The 23700-nt window shown below is 43.6% G+C and overlaps 1 protein-coding gene across 1 annotated transcript in view; it reads left to right on the top strand.

The window, feature by feature from the left end:
• The window catches only part of SLC22A3 (solute carrier family 22 member 3), a 33865-nt gene extending 10223 nt beyond the window's left edge, over positions 1 to 23642 (top strand). The window contains exons 2-11 of the mRNA XM_080390555.1: positions 4070 to 4173; positions 6153 to 6307; positions 9599 to 9764; positions 10801 to 10918; positions 17022 to 17119; positions 17257 to 17471; positions 20592 to 20700; positions 20945 to 21057; positions 22541 to 22640; positions 23396 to 23642. Coding sequence (XP_080246681.1) covers positions 4070 to 4173; positions 6153 to 6307; positions 9599 to 9764; positions 10801 to 10918; positions 17022 to 17119; positions 17257 to 17471; positions 20592 to 20700; positions 20945 to 21057; positions 22541 to 22640; positions 23396 to 23453 — 1236 coding nt within the window. The 3' untranslated portion in view covers positions 23454 to 23642. The remainder of the gene's footprint in view (positions 1 to 4069; positions 4174 to 6152; positions 6308 to 9598; positions 9765 to 10800; positions 10919 to 17021; positions 17120 to 17256; positions 17472 to 20591; positions 20701 to 20944; positions 21058 to 22540; positions 22641 to 23395) is intronic.
• The last annotated feature ends 58 nt before the right edge of the window (positions 23643 to 23700 follow it).

Genomic DNA, 23700 nt, shown 5'->3' with positions numbered 1-23700 from the left:
CCAAGAGCTAGTTTCAGCTGCCACCTAAATCACTGAAATTGCTGTTCAGATGAGAGTCCTCTCCTGTAAAGATATTTCCTCCTCTCTCTTTCAGGCATATGTTTATTCTCCTGCCCTCTTTTGTGACAGCTTATTCATTGCCTGTTTATAGTAGAAAGGGATCAAATTATTTAAACAATAAATATACCCTTTGAAAAAGGATCAAAAGTATAAACCCTGAAGGCCAGTGCCTGCAGCAGATGCTGGGACTGTTCCCTCCCGGCAGCTCTGTGCAGGCTGGCTGCTTGGCTGGGCATGGCTTCAGCGCTGCCCGGCACAGCCACCACCCACCACCCTGGGAGCTGAGCTCCTCAGACCCCTTTTTAGCTTTGTAGCTTTCCTTCTGCCTTTCCCGGTGCCATTCCTGGGAGAAAGACTCTGCGGTGTGCTGAGGCTGCCGGGCCGGTACCATCCCGTGGCCAGGTAGGAATCATGCCTCTCCTCCCCGGGGGCAGCCACCTGCCCGGCACTGCCACCGTTGGTGCTCCCTTTGCCGCTGATTGGGCTCCCGGGATAGCCTCCTGGGTCTTGGGAAACCTGGTGTGTCAGCTCAGGGAGAGCTGTAATCCCAATGGAGTTCATAGAGATCTGGGGCCTGGTCTCTGAAACTGACAATTGAAATCAGGGGAGAGTGGATTTTAAGTGATCTACAATGTTCTTATTTACACATCTTGGTCTGTGTAAGCATCATCTCATTTTGACAGTGCTTAAACAGCTTTGTTATTACATGCACTTTTCAATTTTGTTCTCACACTAATTCATTACTCTTCCTGGTGAGGCAATAATGCTCTTATTCCCTTCTCCACTCTCTCCTCAGCAGTTTTGTCTTCCAAGGGGGAGTCCTCTGTCATAACCAGCTTCTTTAGGAGCAGTCACAAATGTTGGAGGATGTTTTGCTTTCTGACTCGGGTAATTTTGTGAAAGGCTTTTAAACCTGATCCTGTGTGAAGCCCTCCCTGGTGATTTATCAATCAGCCTGATACTTCTGTCCAAGGTTTTGATCTTTCAAGGAGCCATGCCACTTGTGAGGTGCTGAGCGATCTTAACCTTCACTGGGAGACAACTTACTCTGCAGACCACAGGATCAGGTCTCTCAGATTCTTGGGAACTGCTAGGAGAGAGGTGTGAGGGCTCCTCTGCCTCTCTGGGGAGCGGTGCTCCCAGGGTGACTCCACAAGCATCTGCTGGAAGCAGAAAATAATGGTGCGAAGGTTCACGTTGAACAGCCTTCAGAGCTGGATGCAGGTTGTAGCTGAGCTCTGTCACACTCCATCACTGTAAATGGCTGGGAAAAGCCGGTGCATCACAGCCAGCTCTGAAGCCACGAGTAGGAAATGACATGAAATAACAGAGCATTTGGTAAAACAGCCCATGGCATGCATTGGGCTTTTATCTCTCCCTTAAGCTGCCACCTGCACAGCAGAGTGTAAGGTCTCTCCGGCTGCCACTGCTCTGACCAAAAACCCACGGGGAAGAGTGCAGCTATGTGGTGAGACAGGCAAGGGAAGTGGAGACCTGTGCTGTGGTTTGGGGTCCTGAAACAGCTGTTGCTGCGTGGTGCAAAGCTCAGCTGAGCGGCGACATTCAGCACCTGAATGTCTCACCTGCACCTGAAATTCAGCCCAAGCTGGCTAGAGGACCTGCTGACCAGGCAACGTATATACCTCTCCATGCATATACAAGTCCAGCAGCTGTCCAGATGGTCCCCCTGGTGCATACAGGGCAGTTCTAGCATGTCCAGCATGGGCCCTGGGTAGAGGATATGCATCAGGTGTGTCCTGTGAGGTATCTAGCTGAATACAGCTCTGCTAAGTCGGAGAGGTTTCTGTGAGCTCATGTGAAGCAACTTTCTGCTTGCCCTCTCTGCCTGTCTTTTCAAATGATTATTTCCTTTTCTGTTACACATCAGCTGCACACTTTTGAAGCTAATGTTTTCTTTTAGCTGCTTTTTAGCCCTCTTGTAAACTGTATTACCCTGTATAGGTGGCTGCAGATGCTCCTCTGAGAACCCCAGCATCCGTCATTGGCACAGTCAATGGCATTGCCTTCTAAAATCTTATTTTATGGTCATTGCCATGAAAAAACTCTCTGCTTTCCAAAGCTGCGTCTTTTGATACTATTTGCCAGAGCTGTCATAGTTTAAAGAAGTGAGAGGTTAAGCAGCGTTTGAAGTCTGAAAGCGCTGCTCTATGTTCAGGCTATTTTAGGAAAGCATTGCAGTAGCCCTTGAGTGTGGCAGCTGAGAGCAGGTTTTATTCCTCTCAGAGGAAGCTGAGGCTTCTGCAGCTTTTGCTCATGATTCACAGAAATGGAAGCCAGATGCTGATGGCCTGACTTGGCTGAAAGGTGGCCAGTCAGGCTCCTCAGAGTAATGAGGCTGATATCAAAACCGTCTGCTGTGTTGGGACCTATGAGGTTACTTGCCAAGTTTTTCTTCACAGTTCTGAGAGCTACAGTTCTTAGTCACAAAATTCCCAGACCTGCAACTTCAAGAAAAAAAAAAAAAGCCACAAAAACCCCCAAATCCTGGACTTGCAGTAAAATCATTGTAAATAACAATGATTCTGCTGTAGCTACTGTCAGTGACAGTACTAATAGTGCATTTAGAACCAAAACTGAGGAGTTTCATTTTAAAAAGTGAAGAATAGCTCACGGGAATGAGTGTGAATGGCACTAATGCGTGGTGTTCAGAATATTAAAAGAAATGGTTTCTTATTCAGGTACATAAAAGAATGTTTAAGAGTATTACTTTAGATTTTTGGGTCCAGATTCAGTATCAGTGAAATCCAAGTCTGAGTGCCCTCTGAATCTCCTGCATAGGCACTTCTGAAATCCCAGGCCCAGGCAATAGTTGTTGGGTATTACAGCCTGCGAATGGGCTAAGATGGGGCTCAGGCTCACGGCGCTGAATTTCAGAGTCTGCAGAATTGTGAGGGGCAGAAAGGCTGTTAATCTCTCTAACCCACCCTGTGGCCACTGCATCTAAGCATGATGTTTGAGCACTGGTATTGTGGTACATATGTTGGTGAGCACAAATGCGGCACACTGTGTACACTTCAGCAACCAGCATCTTGTTAGCAATGAAACGATTTCTTACAGCTCATACCTGAAAGCAAAAGGGTCTCTCTAGGGTAAACGGTGGCAGCTGCTGTGTTCTGTGGCTTCCCCTGGTCCTGAAGCTGCATTGTTCCTAAGGCTACCCCAGGTATGGATCAAAACCTCCCGATTCCCACAAGGTCTGCAGAACTTGGCAGGCAGGGGCTGGTATCTCTTTATTCTCAAAGAACCTCTAAAGCAATTTCCAATGATATTCTGTCTGGATAACCACTTTATTTTTAGTGTCATTTGAGTTTTAATTCCTAGTCTCTTTGTCTTCCTTCCTCTCACCCACTTCCCTCTTCCCTTCACCCCTGCCCAACCCCATCCCCATCCCCATTAATGAATCCTTCTGATATGCCCAATGTAACACCGTGTTGGGGAGGTATGGCTACTGCAGTATAAAGAATAGAAAAGTCTGGGAAAGCTACACCAAGAAAATACATAATCAATGTGTCTGAAATTGTTCTGAGATGTGTTTTCTGTTTCCCCAGCGACCACATGTTTTTGCTTTTATGTAGAAGGCACTAAGAAAAATAATTAAATCATTTACATAAACTGATGTTTTCATTGGCTATAGCTGTGCACCCTTATTCTGCGCTAAACAAAGTCATGGCTTTGCCTTGGCAACATATTTAACAGCGTTGTGTTTGGTTTGCAAAAGAGCTATTTGCTTTTCATATCTGGACAACTGATGTATGAAACACACAGCATCCTCTTGGCAAGAGGGAGCTCTCCCTCTATCTTTACCGCAGCTTGAAGAGGGCTTGCTGTGGCTGTGCTTCCCTGGCCCACCGGTGCTTGCTGTTGAACAAGCATATTTGAACTTCCCCTTCCCCCTCCTGCCTGGCCTTACGCAGTTTCTATGATGTTTCACCCTGAGGATGATGAATCACTCACCTGAGGTGTTTGTGCCTCTCCCTTGTTCCCACAGTACAACCTTGTGTGCGGCAGCGCCTGGATGCTGGACCTCTCGCAGGCTATCCTCAATCTGGGGTTTCTGGCTGGCGCGTTCACCCTGGGCTACGCTGCAGACAGGTACTGTACAAGCACTGCTGTCCTTCGATCTGTTTGGAGGTGAAATCACTTGTAGTGTCACCTGCAATAAACATGTGTCAACACTTTGGAGGTTTAATTCATTTTGGATAAACTTCCCCAGCCTGGGTTAACAAATTCCAGCCAAATGTGATCTTCACTTCCTTTTGGGCTGGAAACGTCATGCGATCGTACTTATTGATCCTGTTTGGGCTGTGAAATATCATAGAAAGAGCTTTTCTTGCGGTTTCCGATGTTTTCTGTGCGCATCTGGACCCAGGAAGGGCAGAAGGGCACAGAAATGAAAAGGAAGCGTTCAGAGGAGTTTTCTGGACTGGCATTTACTGACAGATGTTTAATAGGTGCCATTGATGAAGAAAGCAGCCACCTGAGGAGAGAGGGAAGGGACTCGGCATGGTAACTCTCTCCATTCACAGGCTGGACTCGTACACTTACCACCGAAGTCATAGCTCCCTGCAGCCAGTCCTCAGCCCTTGCTGGGGCTGGATGAATATCAAGGAAAAGATGTGGGTGATACTCAGACTTGAGCAGCTGACCCACCCCAGAGCAGGGTGTCCTGCAAGCCCTACCTTGCTCTTAGGGTAAAAGAGGGAGCCTGGTGTGTGTTTTGTGCTGACAGCTAACAGTAGTCAACCTCTGTGTTGGCTGAGAGCAACACTGATAATTTCAATGGCAGAGCATATTTTTTTTAGTTCATAAAGTCCTTTCTTTCTGCCTGTTTTATTTTCCTTTGGTGTCTGTAATAATAACTTAAATATGATTTCTTTTTAGGCAGGAATACTTACAGAATTATCTGGAATGTTATCTCAGATAATGAATTTTGAACTAGCAAACAAAAGTACTTTCAAGGAAAACTCCATCTTTCCAAGGGATATAGTAATAATGGAAAAAGTAAGGTGGAAAAAATGCCACGGCACTGGCTAACTTAAGATGTCTCTGCTCAGTGTCTGGCTGGGCAGTTGTGATACTAGCACCTTAAGACTGGTAAGAGTAGAGATATTACAGCTAATCATTAAAATAAAATTATATGTCTAGGAGTACTTGTGTATTAAGCAGAATTTAACTCCTGTACACTGTGAATGTTGTACACTGATAGCACTGGGGGAATGTGCTGCAGCCAGACCTTTGCACTCTTGCCTTGTTGACAGCACTCGAAAGAATGGACCTAGTTGAAAATACCCTGATTCTTGTCCTGTATAAATTCTTCCCATCAAACCTTTTGAACAAAATGAACAAACAAATATTCTCTCAAATACTCTTTGTTAAGATAAACAGCTACATCAGTTTTCACAGTTTCTTCTTAAAACAGCAACAATAACAATGAGAAAAAGATCAAAATGGAAATTCTAGTTGTGATCCAAGGACACGGTTGCCATGAAACTACAGGGAGATTTTGTTGGGTTTGTTTTTTTGAATTACAGCTTACCTTGGGCACACCTATTAATAATGACATTGTTCACTGGAAAATGAGACTCATAATATGATAGGCAGACTTTGAAAACAAGTGGTCTAAACCTAAACAAAACACTGGAAAATCACGTAAAGTATTTAAAGACAAAATTACTTTCACAGATCTGGCTGTAATTACTATTAGGAGACAAATTTGTGAAAACAGAAATCCCCTTGAAATAAGTTGCCCTTATTTCAGCTGGATCAAAAATCTGAATTGTAACATATGAGCCATAGTTTAGATACAAAACGACAAAAATAGTTTCCAAAATAAAAGGGGGCGTGGTGATGACATCACCAGTTTTAAAATTAGTGACATAAAAGTAATGATAACTACTGCAGGCAAAATTGTTCCATATCCATATTCAACACTGTGAAGATTCAGGCAGCCTTCCTTTGGAACAAGGATGGTCAAAAGGGCACTTTCAGATCTAGCATTAAAACGAGGTGCCAGAAAAAAATGTATCTTTGTGTCTTTTCATGATTTTCACTTTCTTTTCCTTTTGCAACAGATATGGCAGAATCCTAATCTACCTGCTCTCCTGTCTCGGGGTTGGGATATGTGGTATCATAGTGGCATTCGCACCAAACTTTACTGTATTTTTGATCTTCCGTTTTCTCCAAGGCGTGTTTGGCAAGGGAACCTGGATGACATGCTACGTGATTGGTGAGAGCTGTTATCTTCTTTCTTTTCTGGTTAGGAAAAGTGAGGGAATTTTGGAGGACAAGGAGTCGTAGCTACATCTGCTCTTGATAATATTTTTTCTTGGAAAGAAAGCACTGGCCCTGGGGTCAGCAGACAATGATTAACCCAAGTCCATCCTACTTAATGCATTTGCCTTCCAAGACAAGGTGCCTGCATGCAAATTGTAATCTGTCATCATCCATAGGCTGGGCACATGCCAGAACAAAATATTTGGGGAAGCAGTCATGGGCCTTTGTCCAGATCATGCTAGAGATCTTTCTAGAGGCTAAACAGTACAGTGTTTCCTTACCTGACAGTGTCTGCTAATTGACTGGTACAGAGATGGCCTCTGAGAATAGCAGCAAGTGTAAACACTTTCTGATATTCACTGCTAATACAGGATGGAAATGGGCAGCAGTGTACATGCCTCCCTGACCTCATAGGATCCCATGGAAAAGAGCGAGCCAGAAGTAATGCATGAGGACAGACTATCAAGAGTGACAGAACTGTCCAAGCTCTTCTTTTGTACCCATCACTGTGGTACTCGAACATGCCTGTGAGCAGCTGGCCACAGGCGATTCAGTAGCAATGCAACACTTTCTGTTGATGTTATTTAAGGACTTTTACGGCTGTTTAATCTACGGACTCCAATGGGGAGGGATTAACATAAATAATTCAGAGGTGAAGGTGTGGAATATGTATATATAAAGGTTTTCTGATTACACAGAAGATCACCAAGAAAATCAAAATCTACAGAGCAAGCTCCAGATAAACTGGATACACAAACAGGGACATGGTTAATTTTGGCAGAGTCTGAACATCTTCCACAGATGCTCAGAGGAGTTAACTGCTTTTCCTCACTGGGACAACAGATGTTTGGATGGCTGCTCCTCATTCTTTAGCTGGGAGGCTTTGCTCAGTGCCGGGCTAGACACCAGGGTCTGCATTAGCAGTATTTCCTGAAAAGGGAAAGGGATGGGAAACTTTTTTTATAAATAGCATCAAAACAGCAGGGATCCAGACTCTTTGATAGGTTATAGCCATGGCCCAGCAATGAAATGCCTCGCACAGCAAACTTACTTTTCATGAGAAAAGAGTATTGTTGTGGCATCTTGAATGACTGCCAGGTTCAGAAAGGGAAATTCTTCTTCAGAGCATGAAATAGCAAGACATTGAGAAAACCATCCTAGTAGATGAGATATCAGATTTACTTAAAAAGAAAACCAGCCATTCAGCAATCTATTGTGATAATCCAAAACACAGTGATAACATCATTATATAGTGTAAAAATTTATAGTATTGCTGTAGCCTCCAAGGCCTGTGACAGTTTTTTTTTAATTCCTAGTGGAATTTAGATGAGTGAGAACAGAATTACAACCACCTGTAAACAATTAGAGTGAGACCTGGGAACACCGTGGTAATGCATGTGCAAACATAACTCTCTAGCCCTCTCAGCTTCTAAACGCCTCGGTTTTCCGGGAAAAGTTGCACTGCTGAGCAGCTCAAGTCCAAGATCCCACAAAAAGCCCAGAAGCTGCTTTCTCCTTCACTTCCAAGCACATAGCCTAATTTTAAAGTGAGATCTTATCCTAAAACTTCGGTAAGTGCTCTAACCAGCAAAATGTTTTATGACAGACCCATGGCTTCCTTAAAACGGCCAGGTTTTGACAGAAAGGAATGTTTTGCAATGGTCAGATCGGAGTGTACGAGGGAAAGGTTCAGAGATACAGGATCCTGAGGGACAGTGGATTACTGAAGCCCTAAGCAAGGTGCTTAATTCTTGGACAAAGTGTTTCCTTCTAATTCCCTTCAGGGGATCTACTCTTATATCCTGGGATCACCCAGAGAATTTACCATCCTGACATCTTTTAAGAGGCATATACAGATCATCGTTTTGGTTGCAACAGGAGGATGGTTGCCATTAATACATCTCTCAAGCTACTGGTCTGCGCTTCAGTAGTTTATTATCTACCTAAGAAGCTTGTTGTGAAAAAGTTAACCTTAGGAACAGAGCACTTTGAAGTGAGGCCAGCAGCCTTCTACAGAAGAAGTTCCCATGGCAGAGGAACACACAGTACAGGTTGCCTACGAGACCCTTTCTCTCAGGTTTATTACTCAGAGCTGATGTGTATAACCATGAAATTTATAAGTGTATGATTGTAACTGTTGTATTCCCTAGCTAGGTTTCTTGGGTTATTCATATGTTAATTACGTCTCTCTGGAGCTAACAGTTGCTTTAAGGAATGCAATGTGTTCCAAGGGCTGCTTCTTCCAAACCTGGAGATGATCGGTTGAAGTCAGTAGAGAAGGACAGACTGGTCTGCGCTTCAGAAGCACAACAGGCTGACCCAAGAACCTCTGTTTGCTTTTACATACAACCCAGCTCTTCCCAGGCCAGGGCTGAGCAGCCACCTTTAGGCAATAGAGTTGCCCCTTAGCCATGCAGACATGATGAATGCTCAATGAAAGTGGTAATGGTGTCATATCTCTCTGCATTGCCAGCTGAAATGAATCACTGCTACTTGTAAAATTGTGTCTCCTGTTTTCTGTGTATAATACACCAAGGTAAAACCCTCTGCTTTTACACTGAAGACCAGGTAGAGATAACAGTTTTGAAACAAGTAAGAGACACTTCATGCATTGCTCATCTCAGCTATGGATGTCATGGCCATTGGGGTATTGCCAGAAATATGGGCTCACATGGGTTTCGAAAGTGATTAGACACATTCACAATTAAAAAACCCACCAAGGTATTAAGAAAAACCACCACCACCACCAGTTATATTTGTTCTAATAAATAAAACAAACCGTGGACCATACCTTAGCCCTCAGAGCAACCAGCATGGTATAGCTAAACTCTCCTCCCCACAGATGCCTTGTCCATATTACCTGCTGGGAGCAGGTGCTGCCTGGAGGATCCTCTAGTCTGGGGCATGGGCCAAAACTGTGCCAGGCAGAGTGATAACAATTTACTACTAAGCATGATCATGATGCAGTCTCCAAGCCTGGTTCTGGCCCTATTTAATGCATTAGCAAATATGCAGTCAGAAACCCCTCTAGCTGAAGAATAGTGGGTGAATTGATGAGGAGGTGTCACCTGTGCTTGCCCTCTACAGTCTTGGTGACAATTTTACAGTGCTGAAGGCAAGATGCTGGTCTAGGCAGACTTGTGACCTGATACAGTACTATCCTTCCTTATGCTCCACCACTAATATTTTTATTTCAAGTTAGACTTGTTTCTGTGTTGTTTATTTTGGCTTTCTCTCTGCTCAGTGACAGAGATCGTTGGTTCTGACCAGCGGATTGTTGGGATTGTGATTCAGATATTCTTCACCCTGGGAATTATGATTCTCCCTGGAATTGCGTACTTGGTTCCCACCTGGCAGGGGATCCAGCTGGCCATTTCACTGCCCAACTTCCTCTTTCTGCTCTACTACTGGTAACGTCACAGTCATTGCTTTTGTCATTACTGCTATTGCTATTCGAGCACCTTGAGACCCCTTCTGTGGTCCCAAGTCTCCAGTGTACAAGATGATGTAGCTTAGGAAAAAGATATTTGCATATTGTTGATTTTGGCATTTTAAATTCTTTTTAGTGAATCTCAGACCTACATTACTTTTTCTGCCCAGGCTTTCCCTCTCTTGTCAGCCACAGCTGGCGCTTCATAGAACCCTGCTCTATTCCCGTTTAGCCTGTGGCTCTTTACCTGGTTGACTTCACCAAAGTCTGCTTTTTCCATCAGCCATGGGACCTCACCTATACCTCTAATTATGTACTCAGTTCAAGCCTGAGCTTGCCCTACAGCTTCCATGAACTGGGCAGTACAGCTAATGAGTAAGCAGAGCACTATGGCACAGTGAACATCTGTCCCAGTGGAGTGCCTCCATCCTGTGGGCTGGATCCAAAGAAACTAATCCACAGCCCTTCTTCCTGTATATTGTTTTCTTCAACATTGCCTATTATGGGCTTTTAAACTGTGAATCATGTTAATCCTAGGCCAGCAGAAAGTGAAACACCAGTTGGTAAAATTGCTTTGTGTTTGGTTTATACAATAGATACACATTCAGGTGGGTGTGTGTCTATCTTACAGTGATACAGCTAGAAGTTTCCTGATTTGCCTGTACTTGATGCTACATGTGTTTAGTGTTGACTTTCGTTGTTCTTTGATGTTCTAAAGGCACCTTCTTTGCTTTGGTTATTGTATTTTGACATCCATTGTGCAAACACAATAGTTAAATTTCTTATTTTTCAGCTTTGCGGAGTGCTGATGTAGTTTATTTTCTTCTTTCTTGCCCACAAGGGTCAGATATTTTACAGGAAACTGACTGGAAAATCAGTCCACAGAAGAATTTCTGTATCCCAAAGACTGAAAAATCAGTATGTTGTGTATTAATTAAGGCAAAAGGCAAAGGACTTTGTTTTACTTCTGATGTTAAAGGGCAAATCCTCTACTTATGACTTTTGTGTTCTTACAGGGTGGTTCCTGAATCTCCACGTTGGCTCCTGACACGCAAAAAGGGAGAGAAGGCATTAAAAATCATGCACAGCATTGCAAAACACAATGGGAAATATCTCTCACCACATTACTCAGAGGTAATGTCATCTGTTTGAGCTAGAGGTTTTTTTCTAATCTTTCTTAATCTTTTGAAGGTTCACTTGTGTTAAAATGCATTCTTTTTATCTGATGGGCAACGCTCTTGAAGTGTCACACCAGGACAAGACTGTCAGTCCCATATCTACTTTGTTAATAGCAAGAAGGTAAAAGTGAACTGGCTGGAAAGACATGGGCTGAAAAACGAAGTTTGCAAAACAATGAATCAGATCTTTCATTTGCAACGCTCCTACTTTAAAAACTTGTGGGAAATATCAGAAACTAGCCTGAGGGCCAATGGTATTTCACAGCAGCTGCTATTTTAGCTGATAGAGTGAGCAGAGACAGAAGGATCCACTTTGCTGGCTCCTTTGCTAGAACTTGTTTTATAACTCAAAGAGAAGATGATGTAGAAAATCAGAATTTAAGTATAAATCTGCTTCCATCCCAATAGGGGGAGAACATGCCCCAAACTTCAAAACAGGGGAAGCACTGTCTGAGATCAGTATTTACAAAATTGGACAATACATGATAGAATAATAGTCCTTCGACAAGTGGTTTTGACTGAACCAAAAGGGCTGACGTTGTGTCATTGCAACATTTGCCTGTTCTGCATTGGGTAGCAATGCCTGGCTCTGAGACGTGTTTGCTATGGCATTGGCGTTATGGTTCACTGACGACAACAGATGTGGACAAGGTTCCTGTTCTGTAACAAACCAGGTCTGGAACCCCAATGCTAGCAATAGTAGTGTTAGAAGTCATTATCTGAACTAAGGAAAAAAGCTATAAATTGTTAGCACACAGCTAACACAGCCCAGAGGTGGCATACTGGATACACTACAAGTATTTCAGGAAGGTGAGAGTTTATTGAAAAAAAATGACCTACATAAAATGTCTGTCTGTCAGTACACAGTAGTATTTTTTGTGCCTACATACAGACATATGTATATACATGAATTTTTATGCATATACAAAATGACCATGTGTGACTTTTACCTAACTTTTCACTAAGACTAAAGACAAAGACTTTGGAACGACAGCTTTTGGAGGAGACTTATGTGTCCTATCCTGTCAGGAAGGAATATCATGATGCGTCTGCTTTGTGACAGGTAGTTGGCAACCTGGGGTCCCAACAGCTTGGTATCTTACCTAGGTCTTCCCCATTGCTCTTCTTAAGCAAGGGAGAACCTGAGAATTTAGCCCAGTTAATCCCCAAAAAGTGGGGTTACTTCACGAAAATCCTAGATGATAACTGTGGATGAAACCCAAGCAGTAATTGTGGGAACTCTTCTGAAACATCAGATAGCTATTCCCAAATCCAGAGGATTTTATTTACCTGGTGAGAAACGGCCTCCATAAATCAGCCAGCCTAAGCAGCTCTACTTATTCAGGACCATTCCTGCTATAAATACAGACCTTGCACGAAAGTGCACGCAGGAAGAGCTATGTGGCAACAGAAAGAGTATAGAAATGGCCAGTTATTTTATACCAGTATGCAATTATCTTTCCACTTCATTAAGTACATGTTAATGACAGTTCTGGCAAGGTAAAGTTCACACAACAGGTTCCACAGAGAAGCTGGGCCCTAACCTATAGTATGCTCCCTAGCCTCTGGGATAATGATTCTGTAAAGTCAAAACTGGAGCTATTAGCAGAGATGATTATGCTGAAACATACATTTCCACAGCCAGCTGCTTTATTCATAAGCAGCAAGTTCAAGTGTCATAATGTCGCTATAATGTTATTTCTATAACTTTATGTTCCTCAAGGGAGCATGCAAATGTTAATGATGGGGAGGGAGGGATGTCAGGGAAAAAAGTTACATATAACTTCCTTGGCAGGATATACCAAATGAAACTGTTGCACATTAGTGAAGAAACATGACAGAAGGAAATTTGATGAGCAGTAACAAGCTAGGCCAGCAATTAGTGAACCATTTTTCTGATGGATGCCAAGGCAGCTCTGTGATACCAGCCAAGATCAGGAAATCACCCTCAGCTGTCCCACAAAGCAGAATGAGCTTTGTTTATTTAACATCTTTGTCAATAACATGGGCAGTGGGATTGAGTGCACCCTCAACAAGTTTTCTGATGACACCGAGCTGTGTGGTACGGTCAACACGTTGGAAGGAAGGGATGCCTTCCAGAGAGACTGACAGACTTGAGAGGTGGGCCCATGCGAACCTTCTGAAGTTCAATAAGACCAGATACAAGGTCCTGCATGTGGGTTTGGGCAATCCCAAACACAAATAGAGACTGGGTGGAGAACAGATTGAGATCAGCCCTAAGAAGGACTTTGGGGTGTGGTTGACTAGAAGCTGCATGTGACTGGCAATGTGCATTTGCAGCCCAGAAAGCCAACCATATCCTGGTTTGAATCAAAAAGTGTGACCAGCAAGTTGAGGGACGTGATTGTTCCCCTCTACTCCTCTCATGTGTCCCCATCTGGAATACTGCTTTCAGCAAAGATCTGGGGCCCCAAGCATGAGAAGGACATGGACCTGTTGGAATGAGTTCAGAGGAGGGCCATAAAGATGATCAGAGGGCTGGGGCACCTCTCCTATGAAGACAGGCTGAGAGATCTGGGGTTCAGCCTTGAGAAGAGAAGACTCCAGGGAGACCTAACGGGGGCCTATGAAAGAGGGACTTTTTACAAGGGCACATAGTGATAGGACAAGAGGGAATGGTTTTAAACTGAAGGAGACTAGGTTTAGATTAGATATAAGGAAGAAATTCTGCCCTATGAGGGTAGTGAGACACTGGAACAGGCTGCCCAGAGAAGCTGTGGATGCCCCATCCCTGGCAGTGTTCAAGGCCAGGTTGGATGGGGCTCTGAGCAGCCTGGTCCAATGGAAGGTGTCCTTGCCTGTGGCAGGGGGGCTGGAACTAAGTGATCTTTAAAGTCCCTTCCAAGACAAACCATTTCATGTATCTATGATTCGATGGATTATTGTCCTTGGCTGGGACATACGCACCAGTGAGATTCACCCATCCTGGTCAGCATTACCTAGTGCCAAGTGTGGCCCAAGATATGTAGCAGGAAGGTTGCGCTGCTGCAGGTCTCCCTCCACATTCAGCCCTGCATTCCTACACCCACTTCCCCTCTTTAAACATTAGCATTTTCAAAGCATTATGCCAGAATGGAGATGTGTGTCTTTCCCTGTTTTTTGTTTTAAGTTAATTTATTTTTTGTCGGAAGTGTCCCTGCTCATGACCCCAAGCCACTCGCAGCTGCAGCAGATTAACCTCCACACATGTAGATTTGTGCTGGATCTGTTCCTTGGGCCTTTTTAATATACAATGTGTGTCATCCTTGGTGCTGTGCCCAGAGGAAAGACAGCATCTACAGGAAGCACATTAGTTGTGAATCGAGTGTGTTTCTCACATTAACTCACATCAGACTTCTCTTTCATGAAACAACAGAATTTCAGGTAAAGCGCTGTGGGTGTGGAGGATCAGGGAGAAGTGAGAGGCATCATCCATCAGTGCATTTTGGCTAAGATTTTCCAATACATCTGTCAAAATTCCATTAGCCAAGTCCCTTACATGGCTCTGGATGTGGTAGCGTTGCATTTTTATTGGCATGCAGAAAATACAGATGACCTCTGTATAATATTTGCTTTTTTGCTTTGTGAGTTATGACACTGGTACAGTTCAGCTCCACCCAGAACTCATTAAATTAATTGTAAATTATGAATTCTTTTTTTCCAGTTGCTCATAATTTTACTAGCATGTTTTTTTTATCAAGCTAATTTTTCAATTCTTGGTCTCTGTCCAAAAGCAGAATGGGCTGCAACCAGCTGAGTGAGAGCTGCTTCTTGAGAAAGTTGTGGACCAAAACCCCCTCTCCCTTTATACACACACACACACGCACGCACACACGCACACACTACAGACGTATGTAGACATATATATTTCTAGTATATGTTAACTTACGTACATATGTATTATATACATGCATGAATGTACTATCCTGTGCAGAATTAAGCATGTACAGAACTATATGTCTGTGCTATGAGGAATCTTTAAAAATTATTGCCAAAAAAAAAAAATGTAATTTTTCTGGGACATAAAAATGTCAGGAACCTGGTTATAAAACTTCTTCCAGTGTTTTCAGATAGCACATCTTTGTAAACATGGTTCCTGTCATTGGACTCCTGACTGCGCTGATGTGAATAGCAAAGCTCCCCTTGACTTCCAAAGAACAAGAAGAGGACTTTTTCCCTACAAAGATCTGACTTTCCACAGTGATATTTTTTTTTTTATTTTTTTTATTCATCCATAAAAAAATGCTCAGTGATGCTTTGGGTTATTATGCCTTTATTAAGACAAAAAATATATCGTAGCACCTGTGCTGAATTTATCTTTAGTCCTTTGGAAAACTAAAACTGTATTTGCACAAAGTCACAACTGATGGCTGGCAGCCTGCTTTTATAAACACAGTTGTGGCAGCTTTATAACTGTAATATGAGGAACTCCAAGAGCAGTGCAGAAACCCAGCAACCTCTGCCTGCCCCACAAAGGACTCTAGCATGCAGCAGAAGTAGCAGTGCTTTGAAGAAAACTTCTGGCTCTGGTTACAGAAGAAAAGTAAACGGGAGTGGAAAGGACATTCAAACAAACGTGAGGTTTCTCTGTCCACTTAAGAAGTTTTGTGCCACTCAGTTACGAAGAAGTCATGTGTAAATACATCCAGCCAAATCTCACTGAAAAACATCTGTGCTACTTATGATACAAAAAAGAAATACAGGGCGAAAGCTTTGGATTGAGCTGACGAGACCCTTGGGCCATGCCTTTGGCTTCACTCGTCTTCACACCATGGATCTCCACGTTCTCATATGCTTCCCGGTCCTTTCACCCATGTCTTCCCACCAGCCAGGGTTGTTTCCTTTGGCTCCTGTGCCTGCGTGGGCAGCGGGTGCTGTGGTGGTAGAGAGGGATTTACTCCTCTCTCTGGTCTCTTAGTCCTTCTTTCAGAAGGAGGGCCATAACTGAGAGTCAAAGCAGCCAGGCTGCCCAAAATCCTCCCAAAAAGGATGCAGCAGGTTTTAACTCCATGTTTCCCACAGCTGCTTTGAGAACTGATGGCAATCCCAGATGCAGCTGCCTGTTCATGGGCAGTCTCATGGTTTTTCCCTGCCTAAAACCACCTCTGTCATCTCTTCCTCATCTTCCTCACCCATGAAATGAACATAGGAACAAAAGGGCTGCCACCTGGCTTGGACATCATGGTTACAAATGACCTCCATTAATGTCCCTAATCCCTTTTTGGCCCTGCTAATATTCTGGCCTCACAGTATCCTATAGCAATGAACTCCAATGCGTAAACACAGACTGTGTGAAATCTTGCTGTTTTCTGTGATTGTTCAACCTTCCAGCTGATGATTTCATCAAGTGCCCCATTGTGACTGTGTTGGAGGAAGCTGTGAACAGATTTACCATACTTTGTAGGCAGTATGAGGACCATGAATTCATACTTTGCAGGATTTTTTTCTTCCAGGATAAAATCCATGTTCAGCACAGTGCTTGTGTATTTTAAGACTCTCTGAATTCCACCCATTGAATGTTTTGTAGCACCCAAGTGCCTTCACAGATCTGTTCTTTCTCTCACTCCTCTTTTCTTCCTGCTGTCCAGCTGTGCCACCAGCCATGTTCCCAAGCCCATTGCTTGCTGCTCACCCCCTCTCTCCTTGCTTCCCTCAGCCCATCACTTTGCACTTCCTGCCATGGTCCCCTCCTCTGTCACCTCTGGCAGAAGGAAGCTATGCTCCCAGTGACCCTGACGTGACAATGACCACGTATTGCCTTCCAAGAAATTCCCGGTCAACAGCAAGGAAATAATTTTTCCATTCTCAGGTCAAGACTGAGGACTTTTTTTTTCATCTTTGCACAATCACCATGAAGAAAAGCCCACAGCCATGTCCAGTCACAAGCTGTTTCCTGTATCTGCACCCCGCTCTGGAGTGCAGCAAGCTGGCGGGCGCATCAGCACCTTTGCTTGCTCGCTGGACTGGAATATTGCTGAGCACTGTGTTTGCATAGAAACTCTGCCCCAGTGCCTGCCTGAGCCCCACCAGCTGACTCTGCTGCTCACTTTTCTCCTCAGATCACCGTTAGCAGCGAGGAGGTCAGCAACCCCTCCTTTCTTGACCTGGTGAGGACTCCGCGGATGAGGAGGAACACACTCATCCTGATGTATGCCTGGTGAGTGCCCACATCAGTCCAGCTTGGTACGAGGACAGTGGGTTTTGAAGAAAAATTCCCTTGTGACTTTTAGGGGTTTTCCAGCTGCCAGCAGCCATTTGTTTGCCTCTCAACAACTTTTTTCCTTTGCTGTTTAGGTTCACAAGTGCCCTGATCTACCAAGGGCTTGTCATGCGCCTAGGAATTGTGGGAGGAAACCTCTACCTAGACTTCTTCATCTCAGGAGCTGTGGAGCTGCCAGCTGCTCTCCTCATTTTAGTGACAATTGATCGCATTGGCCGGCGCCTTCCCTTTGCAATAAGCAACATCGTGGCAGGAATTGCATGCCTCATTACTGCCTTCTTGCCAGAAGGTAATTCCCGTCCCAACATCAAGCTCTTTAGGTCAATGACTTCTCTCTGACACACCTTAAGCAAGGACAGCAGGCCACACAAAACTGGAGATAAAAGCAAAAAGTGTCTGGTGATGCAAGCAGCACCGCAGTCAGGGAACAACATACCTTATTTGTTTATAGATTTCCCTGGAATATGCAATGGCTGTATCTTTGATGAATGGTAAGCAACAGCTGGGTGTATTCTTAGAAAGAAAAAAATGTATTATGGCCCCGTACAGTTTTTGAAGGCAAATGCAAGGGAAGAGTATACAAAGATAAAGGGAAAATACATTCCCTGACGTGGAAGACACTTAGTGATGTAAGCAATAAGTGATTTAGCTGAGGAAGCTTGGCAGTCTTCCCATTTGCAAATAAAGCAATGCAAACCACAACATGATGTAGGGGCTGTGACAGACAACATGATTATTGCCCTGCCCTCACCCTCCCAAGAGTTTGGATAATGTTAAGGGGTTGGAGGAAAGATACGGCTTTTGATTAAGTCATTTTTATCTGGTTTCAAGAACAACTACAAGGTCTGATACTGCAAAAATCTTCCCAGAACTCCTGCCTTTTCTTTAAATAGTTTTTCCTCCTGTGTATTTTCTTTGATCCGTGGGGAAGCATTTGGACGTGCTCGGAAGTGGATGTTACTATATCAGCATGCTTTACCTTAGTGTAGCTGGGGACTGGACGCTGAATGGACATTAGTGAGGCTTATTCCTCCCCAGGGACGTTACTGTCAAAGTAAGGGACAGTCCTGGCCAGCCTTAGAGGTTTTAATTCCTGAAGTTATACTGTGGGGCAACTGTTCTCCTAGAGAAGAGCCACGAGAAGCCATTTCAAGAGTATGATGCCCCCATGAAAACAGGCAGGTTTGTCGTGAGTGCAAAATGAAATCCTTCAAAGAGGTGTGGTTTTCATCTCTGTCTCAGTTAAGCTGCCTTTAAGGGGACTCCTCAAAAGGCAGTTAAAATTAATACTGTATGCTTAATTAGCTTCATTGCTTTAACAGAAGCAGAAGTGATGGAGAAGGGAAAAGGAAGATCAGGTCTGTTCCTGGTGCTGGCACTGGTGGCTGTGTGATTGTGCCCTGTTGTCACTCGTTTGCATTTATCATTTTGACCACTGAAACCTGTGAAGACAGACTAGGCTGTCCTGGTGGATTTTCCCCAGGTCCTCACATCTGTGTGCCTCTCAGAAGAGCCACCACACAGCCAGTGGATGCTGTCTGCCCTGTGCTCCAGTGGCAGCTCCCTTGACACAGGGCACATCAATTCAGGCACAGAGGGCCTGGTCACCATGTCACCTGCTGACTTTGATAGCATCATTTTCCACCTGTTAAAAAAGTATGACGGTCCCACTGGGACGGCAGGGACTGAGGAATGTTAATTGCCTGGAGCTAGGGCTGTTGCAGAAAGAGGAAGCGAAGAACAGCTCAGTGGAATTACTCCTGCAGGACACCTGCCTCCAGTTCCTTCATGTATTTTTGGGCACACCATCAGCTGAGCATGGTGTAGCAGGTCTGTGGTTAGAGCAGGAGCATCATGTGGGGCTGGTATGGCCTGAGTGAGGGGAGAAAGCAGTAGCCTGGAGCCAGCAGGATGCTGCCACCAGCCTGTTCTCAGTAGTGCCAAAGTGCTGAGGGGACTCTGCCCAGGCAAGGAGAGGACAGCCTGGGGATTAAGATAATCGCAGATGGGACACCTGAGGTCCAAGTCCTGCTTTCAAAAGAAGTCTGTTTATACAGATGGGAAAAGCTGCACCAGCAGCTTTGTGAGATCTCCATCCATGCTGGGGTGCTTACACAGTTTGAGTCTCCTGGCAGAGGGAGGAGGCACATGGACGTCACCCTCACCTTGGGGACTTGATGGACTGAAGGGGTGCCAAGGAGACAATGTGGATTTGTTTTGTTCTTTCCAGCCTTTTCTTTTCTTACAAGTGTTTGAAAACAGACCTTTTCAGGGCAAAGGCAGTGTCTCACAACGTGAGGTGAAATTTGGTGGGGGTTTGTTTGGTTGTTTTGGAAGGGAAATAACCCCAAGTGTGACATTTTTGGCTCAGAGCAAACCGAAATGTTTTCTTGTTCTTCCTATTGAAGTTTTGAGAAAACAGTCACTGCCAGAGGCCTCTCCAGTGGCAGAGTTCCCCTTCATGCCAAGTCCAGGGTCATTATTTCACTCGCCTCCCTGTCTGCCTGGTCATGACCTAAACCATACAGGAGACTGTCCTCTCCCAAGGGCATTGCAGAAGCGCTTATTGCATTCCTTGTGATGCTCCTCCAAAGGCCACTGGCTCTCCAGAGAGGGCACTCAGACTGCTGGCATGGCTCTGCTCTGCAGTGCAGATGTGACCATTCCACCTCCTGCTGATGTATAAGGGCAATGAGCACATTCATGACCTACCAGTCATGTCAGGTACCAACAAACACCAGGGAAGGGAAGGGGGAGGATGGCCAGGAGTAGCATTATTAGGAGTATGTCTAATGTGCAATGGCTAGACAAATTATGAAGTGTAGTTGGCTTGCACTAGGGAGAATTATTTTAATGTAGTATCCCTGGAGGTATTTAAAAGACATGTAGATGTGGCACTTAGGGACACGGTTTAGTGGTGGACTTGGCAATGCTAGGTTTGTGGTTGGGCTTGACGATCTTAAAAGTCTTTTTCAACCTAAATCATTCTGTGGTTCTATGCACCTTTAGAGGTATCTTCTTTGTTGTCAGAAGGCTTTGGGAGGTGACCTACCAGTGTTTCTTACAGCATAACTTCCCTATAGAAATAAATACTCCTTTCCAGAGCTCAATTTGGTTATAGTCATGGAAGCTTATAACATTCGTTCTCCCATCCATGCTGTTATGCTCCACCAGCATCTTGAATCAACCATCTAGAAGTGATTTCTGATTCTCCAAAGCAGCCTTGCATGATTCTGGAAAGCAATAATTGCCAGTATAGATTGATATCTACAGCAGTGGCCTTTCAGTCTGATTTTCACTGATCCAGTGTTTCTGTGATGTAGCTTCTGCTGACAGGGCCTGGGGCTCTCAGAAATGCTCTGCTGGTGCACCAAAACATGCTTCACTGGGGTTTCTTTTGAATGAACAGATATTCCATGGCTCAAAACGACAGTTGCCACACTGGGAAGACTGGGCATCACAATGGCTTTTGAAATCGTCTATCTTGTGAACACTGAATTGTACCCTACAACACTCAGGTACATCAAAAGCTCCCAGGAATCTTTCACCTTTTCCCTCTCCTTTTCCCCATTCCCTATTTCAACGTTGTTTAGTAAAACTTGGTTTTGTCCAGAATTTCTTAACCGAATAGCCACTGCTCAATGTGGATGGCATATACTGATGAGATAATTTTGGAGCTAAGTCTACATTCTGCTCCTCAAACTGCTGGTTCATCAATTTGGCAGCGCCTCTTAAATATCTGGCACTATTTTTCTTTTGCAGAAACTTTGGTGTCTCCCTGTGCTCAAGTTTGTGTGACCTAGGTGGGATCATAGCCCCATTCCTGCTTTTCCGGTTAGCAGCCATTTGGTTGGAGCTACCTCTAATTATTTTCAGTAAGATTTGATCTAAAATATACTTTTGGTTTAAATATCCTCCTCCTAGTAGGGCTTTTCTTTTGGAGCAACAGTGTACTGTGTGGCCTCGTCTACCCCTCAGAGCAGCCCCTCTCAACCTTCATGCCCAGAGCTGAATGGCAAAGGGGTGAAATGTGGGTGATTTCATGGCACGCGAAGAGCTCAAGTCTGCTTGGGTAACTTGGTTGAAGAAGCATAAAAGAAACTATGTGAGGTGCTTTAAGACTGAGAAACCTTACAGCTAAATTCTATAATTGCAGAGAAGTAAGCTTAGTCTCCCAAGAGTAGAGGTTAATGTCCTTTAAAAAATACTTGGTTTAGGTTTTTTGGTAGTTAACAGTTATGACTATGGATGTTGTATTAACCATAACTTTGTATTCCTGTTGAACTCTTTTCCTCAGTTGTGTTTTGGAAAAAATGAGCCCTGCAGAGTAATTCTGTGGGGAAAAAAAATATTATTTCCAACAAAGAAATGGGAGTCTGTGGCTAAACCAGACTTCCAGGAGATACATATTACTGAGAGAAAAGCAAAAGGGATAGGGCAGAATAAGGAAATTTGTGCTATGACAACTTCAGCTGAAAACAAAATGGAAAGACAAAAGACATTTTAAAAGATTACCATTATTCCAAGACATATATATATATATAAGTATGGTGTTCACATTATTTAATTCTAAAATTCTGCTGCTGCTGAAGGACATATGAATTCCCCTTGTTGTGAGTACACAGCTACAAAATCAGAGAGGATCAGAGAGGACTGTCAACAGTCAGGCAACATTCTAGTTTTTGCTCCAGCCCTTCTATTTTGTACTTCTTACAGTATTTAATAGATATTATATATAATCAATATATAATATATAATTAATTATTGAAAAAAATAATTAGCTATTAATATTGCATTATTATTTCTATGCAGGAAATTATTCTAAAATAACCACTCATGATGAACTATTTCAGACTGGCTCTGTAGATACAGAAAATGCTCTTTCCCAAGGATGAATTTTTATTCTGAATCACATAATCTGCTTTGGCCATGGATACACAAAGATGGTATTTCAGGAAAATCTCAGTGGTCTCAAGAAACACAGATGCATCTACATGATCCAGCCCCTTGAACAAAAGCAGATTTATTTTATGTGAGAAACACCATCCTGTTTCCAGTGCAGTTTGTATGCACTTGCCCATGTGAACTTGCCTCAGGTTTTTTACTTCTAAGATCTCCTTTTTGGGGCAATTCAGGCTGCAAATGAACTGCTAGCCCTCAAGTTTTTTTTTGTAATAGGTTAAATTGATGTAGCATAAAGGTGCTTGATAAGAGTAGGGTAATCACAAGTAGCTGTTTTACTTTAAAAATCTCACTTCGACCTTTATCTAAATAAACTGTCCTCAGTGGATAAGCCCTGAAAATAAGAAAATTAACAATTTTCTTGTCACTTTCATAACTCTTCAATGTCTATTGCAGGTATTCTTGCAGTTGTCTGTGGGCTCCTGGTCTTGCTTTTACCAGAGACAAAAGGCATCTCTTTACCAGAGACAGTGGAGGATGTGGAACAGCTTTCAAGGTATGATATATATTTTCTTGCTTCTACTTGGGTGGGGTTTCCTGGGGGCTTTCTCCTCCAACTTTATCAACTGTCATAATTATTGATGTTTTCCAAGTGTCAAAGTAAACTCCCTAGTCAGGTTGATATTATGAGCAGGTAGTGTTTTCCTCAGTAGAAATGTGAACTTTTCAGTACCACTAGGGCAGATTGTTAAAAAGAAGTGTGGGGATAGAATCTGTACTTTTCTCATAAAGACATGAAGTCATCCTATGCACCTCTAGAAGCAGAATGTAATAGAATGCCAGAGAGATATTGCAAAGTATAGCCTGCAACTCTGCTCAAAAAAAACAGGCATTACCTAAATCAAAGCATCCTGTGAGGAAGGGCCCTTCATCATGGGAGCACTCTCACCATTTGTGAAGTTATTGAAAAATCACACACAAGGTGAATTTATAGCTGAAAAGTTGTAGGTGCCCAGCTTTCCCACCCCTGGCACACACAAGCCAGACTCTTCACTGCACTGCAGGTGTGCACGGAACAGTTACACCTTGGCTAAATTTCTTGAGGAGCTAGCACTATACGTTAATGTTTCGAGCAGTGACTTTGGATATGACATAAACAACTTTTGCCTGTTTCAACGTACAAACTAAAGAAAGAGGAATATTCCTATGCAGAAGGTAAATGTTCCAGTACTGCAGCTTGGACTACAACTTGGACTACATCCTTTCTTGTTTCTTTCACCCTTATACCCCTCTCCCCTTCTGTTTCTTCAGCCATTTTGGTATATGTGGCAAGAAACGGAAACACCGGGACACCAACTCTTATATTTGACCTGTGAAGGACAGCACTGAACAAAGAACTGTGTTCCCATACTGGGAATTTGTTCTTTACATGCCACCACTTCAAAATTTGCTGCAAAGGATGGATTAAACTCCATGTTCTTCTTCTAAGCACAAGGACGTTTAAAATAAGCAGTGTATTTTTCTATAAATATGGAATAAATTCTTTTTTTTTTTTTTTCTGAGTGTGCTGTTTGAAGGATGGGAGCACTCTGTGGTTTTTGGTAGACAACAGAACA

The sequence above is a fragment of the Falco punctatus genome, assembly GCF_963210335.1.
Source record: "Falco punctatus genome assembly, chromosome: 5".
In the NCBI taxonomy this organism is placed as follows: Eukaryota; Metazoa; Chordata; class Aves; order Falconiformes; family Falconidae; genus Falco; species Falco punctatus.
The sequence above is the reverse complement of the archived record's forward strand: the minus strand, read 5'-3'. Positions and strand labels throughout refer to the sequence as shown.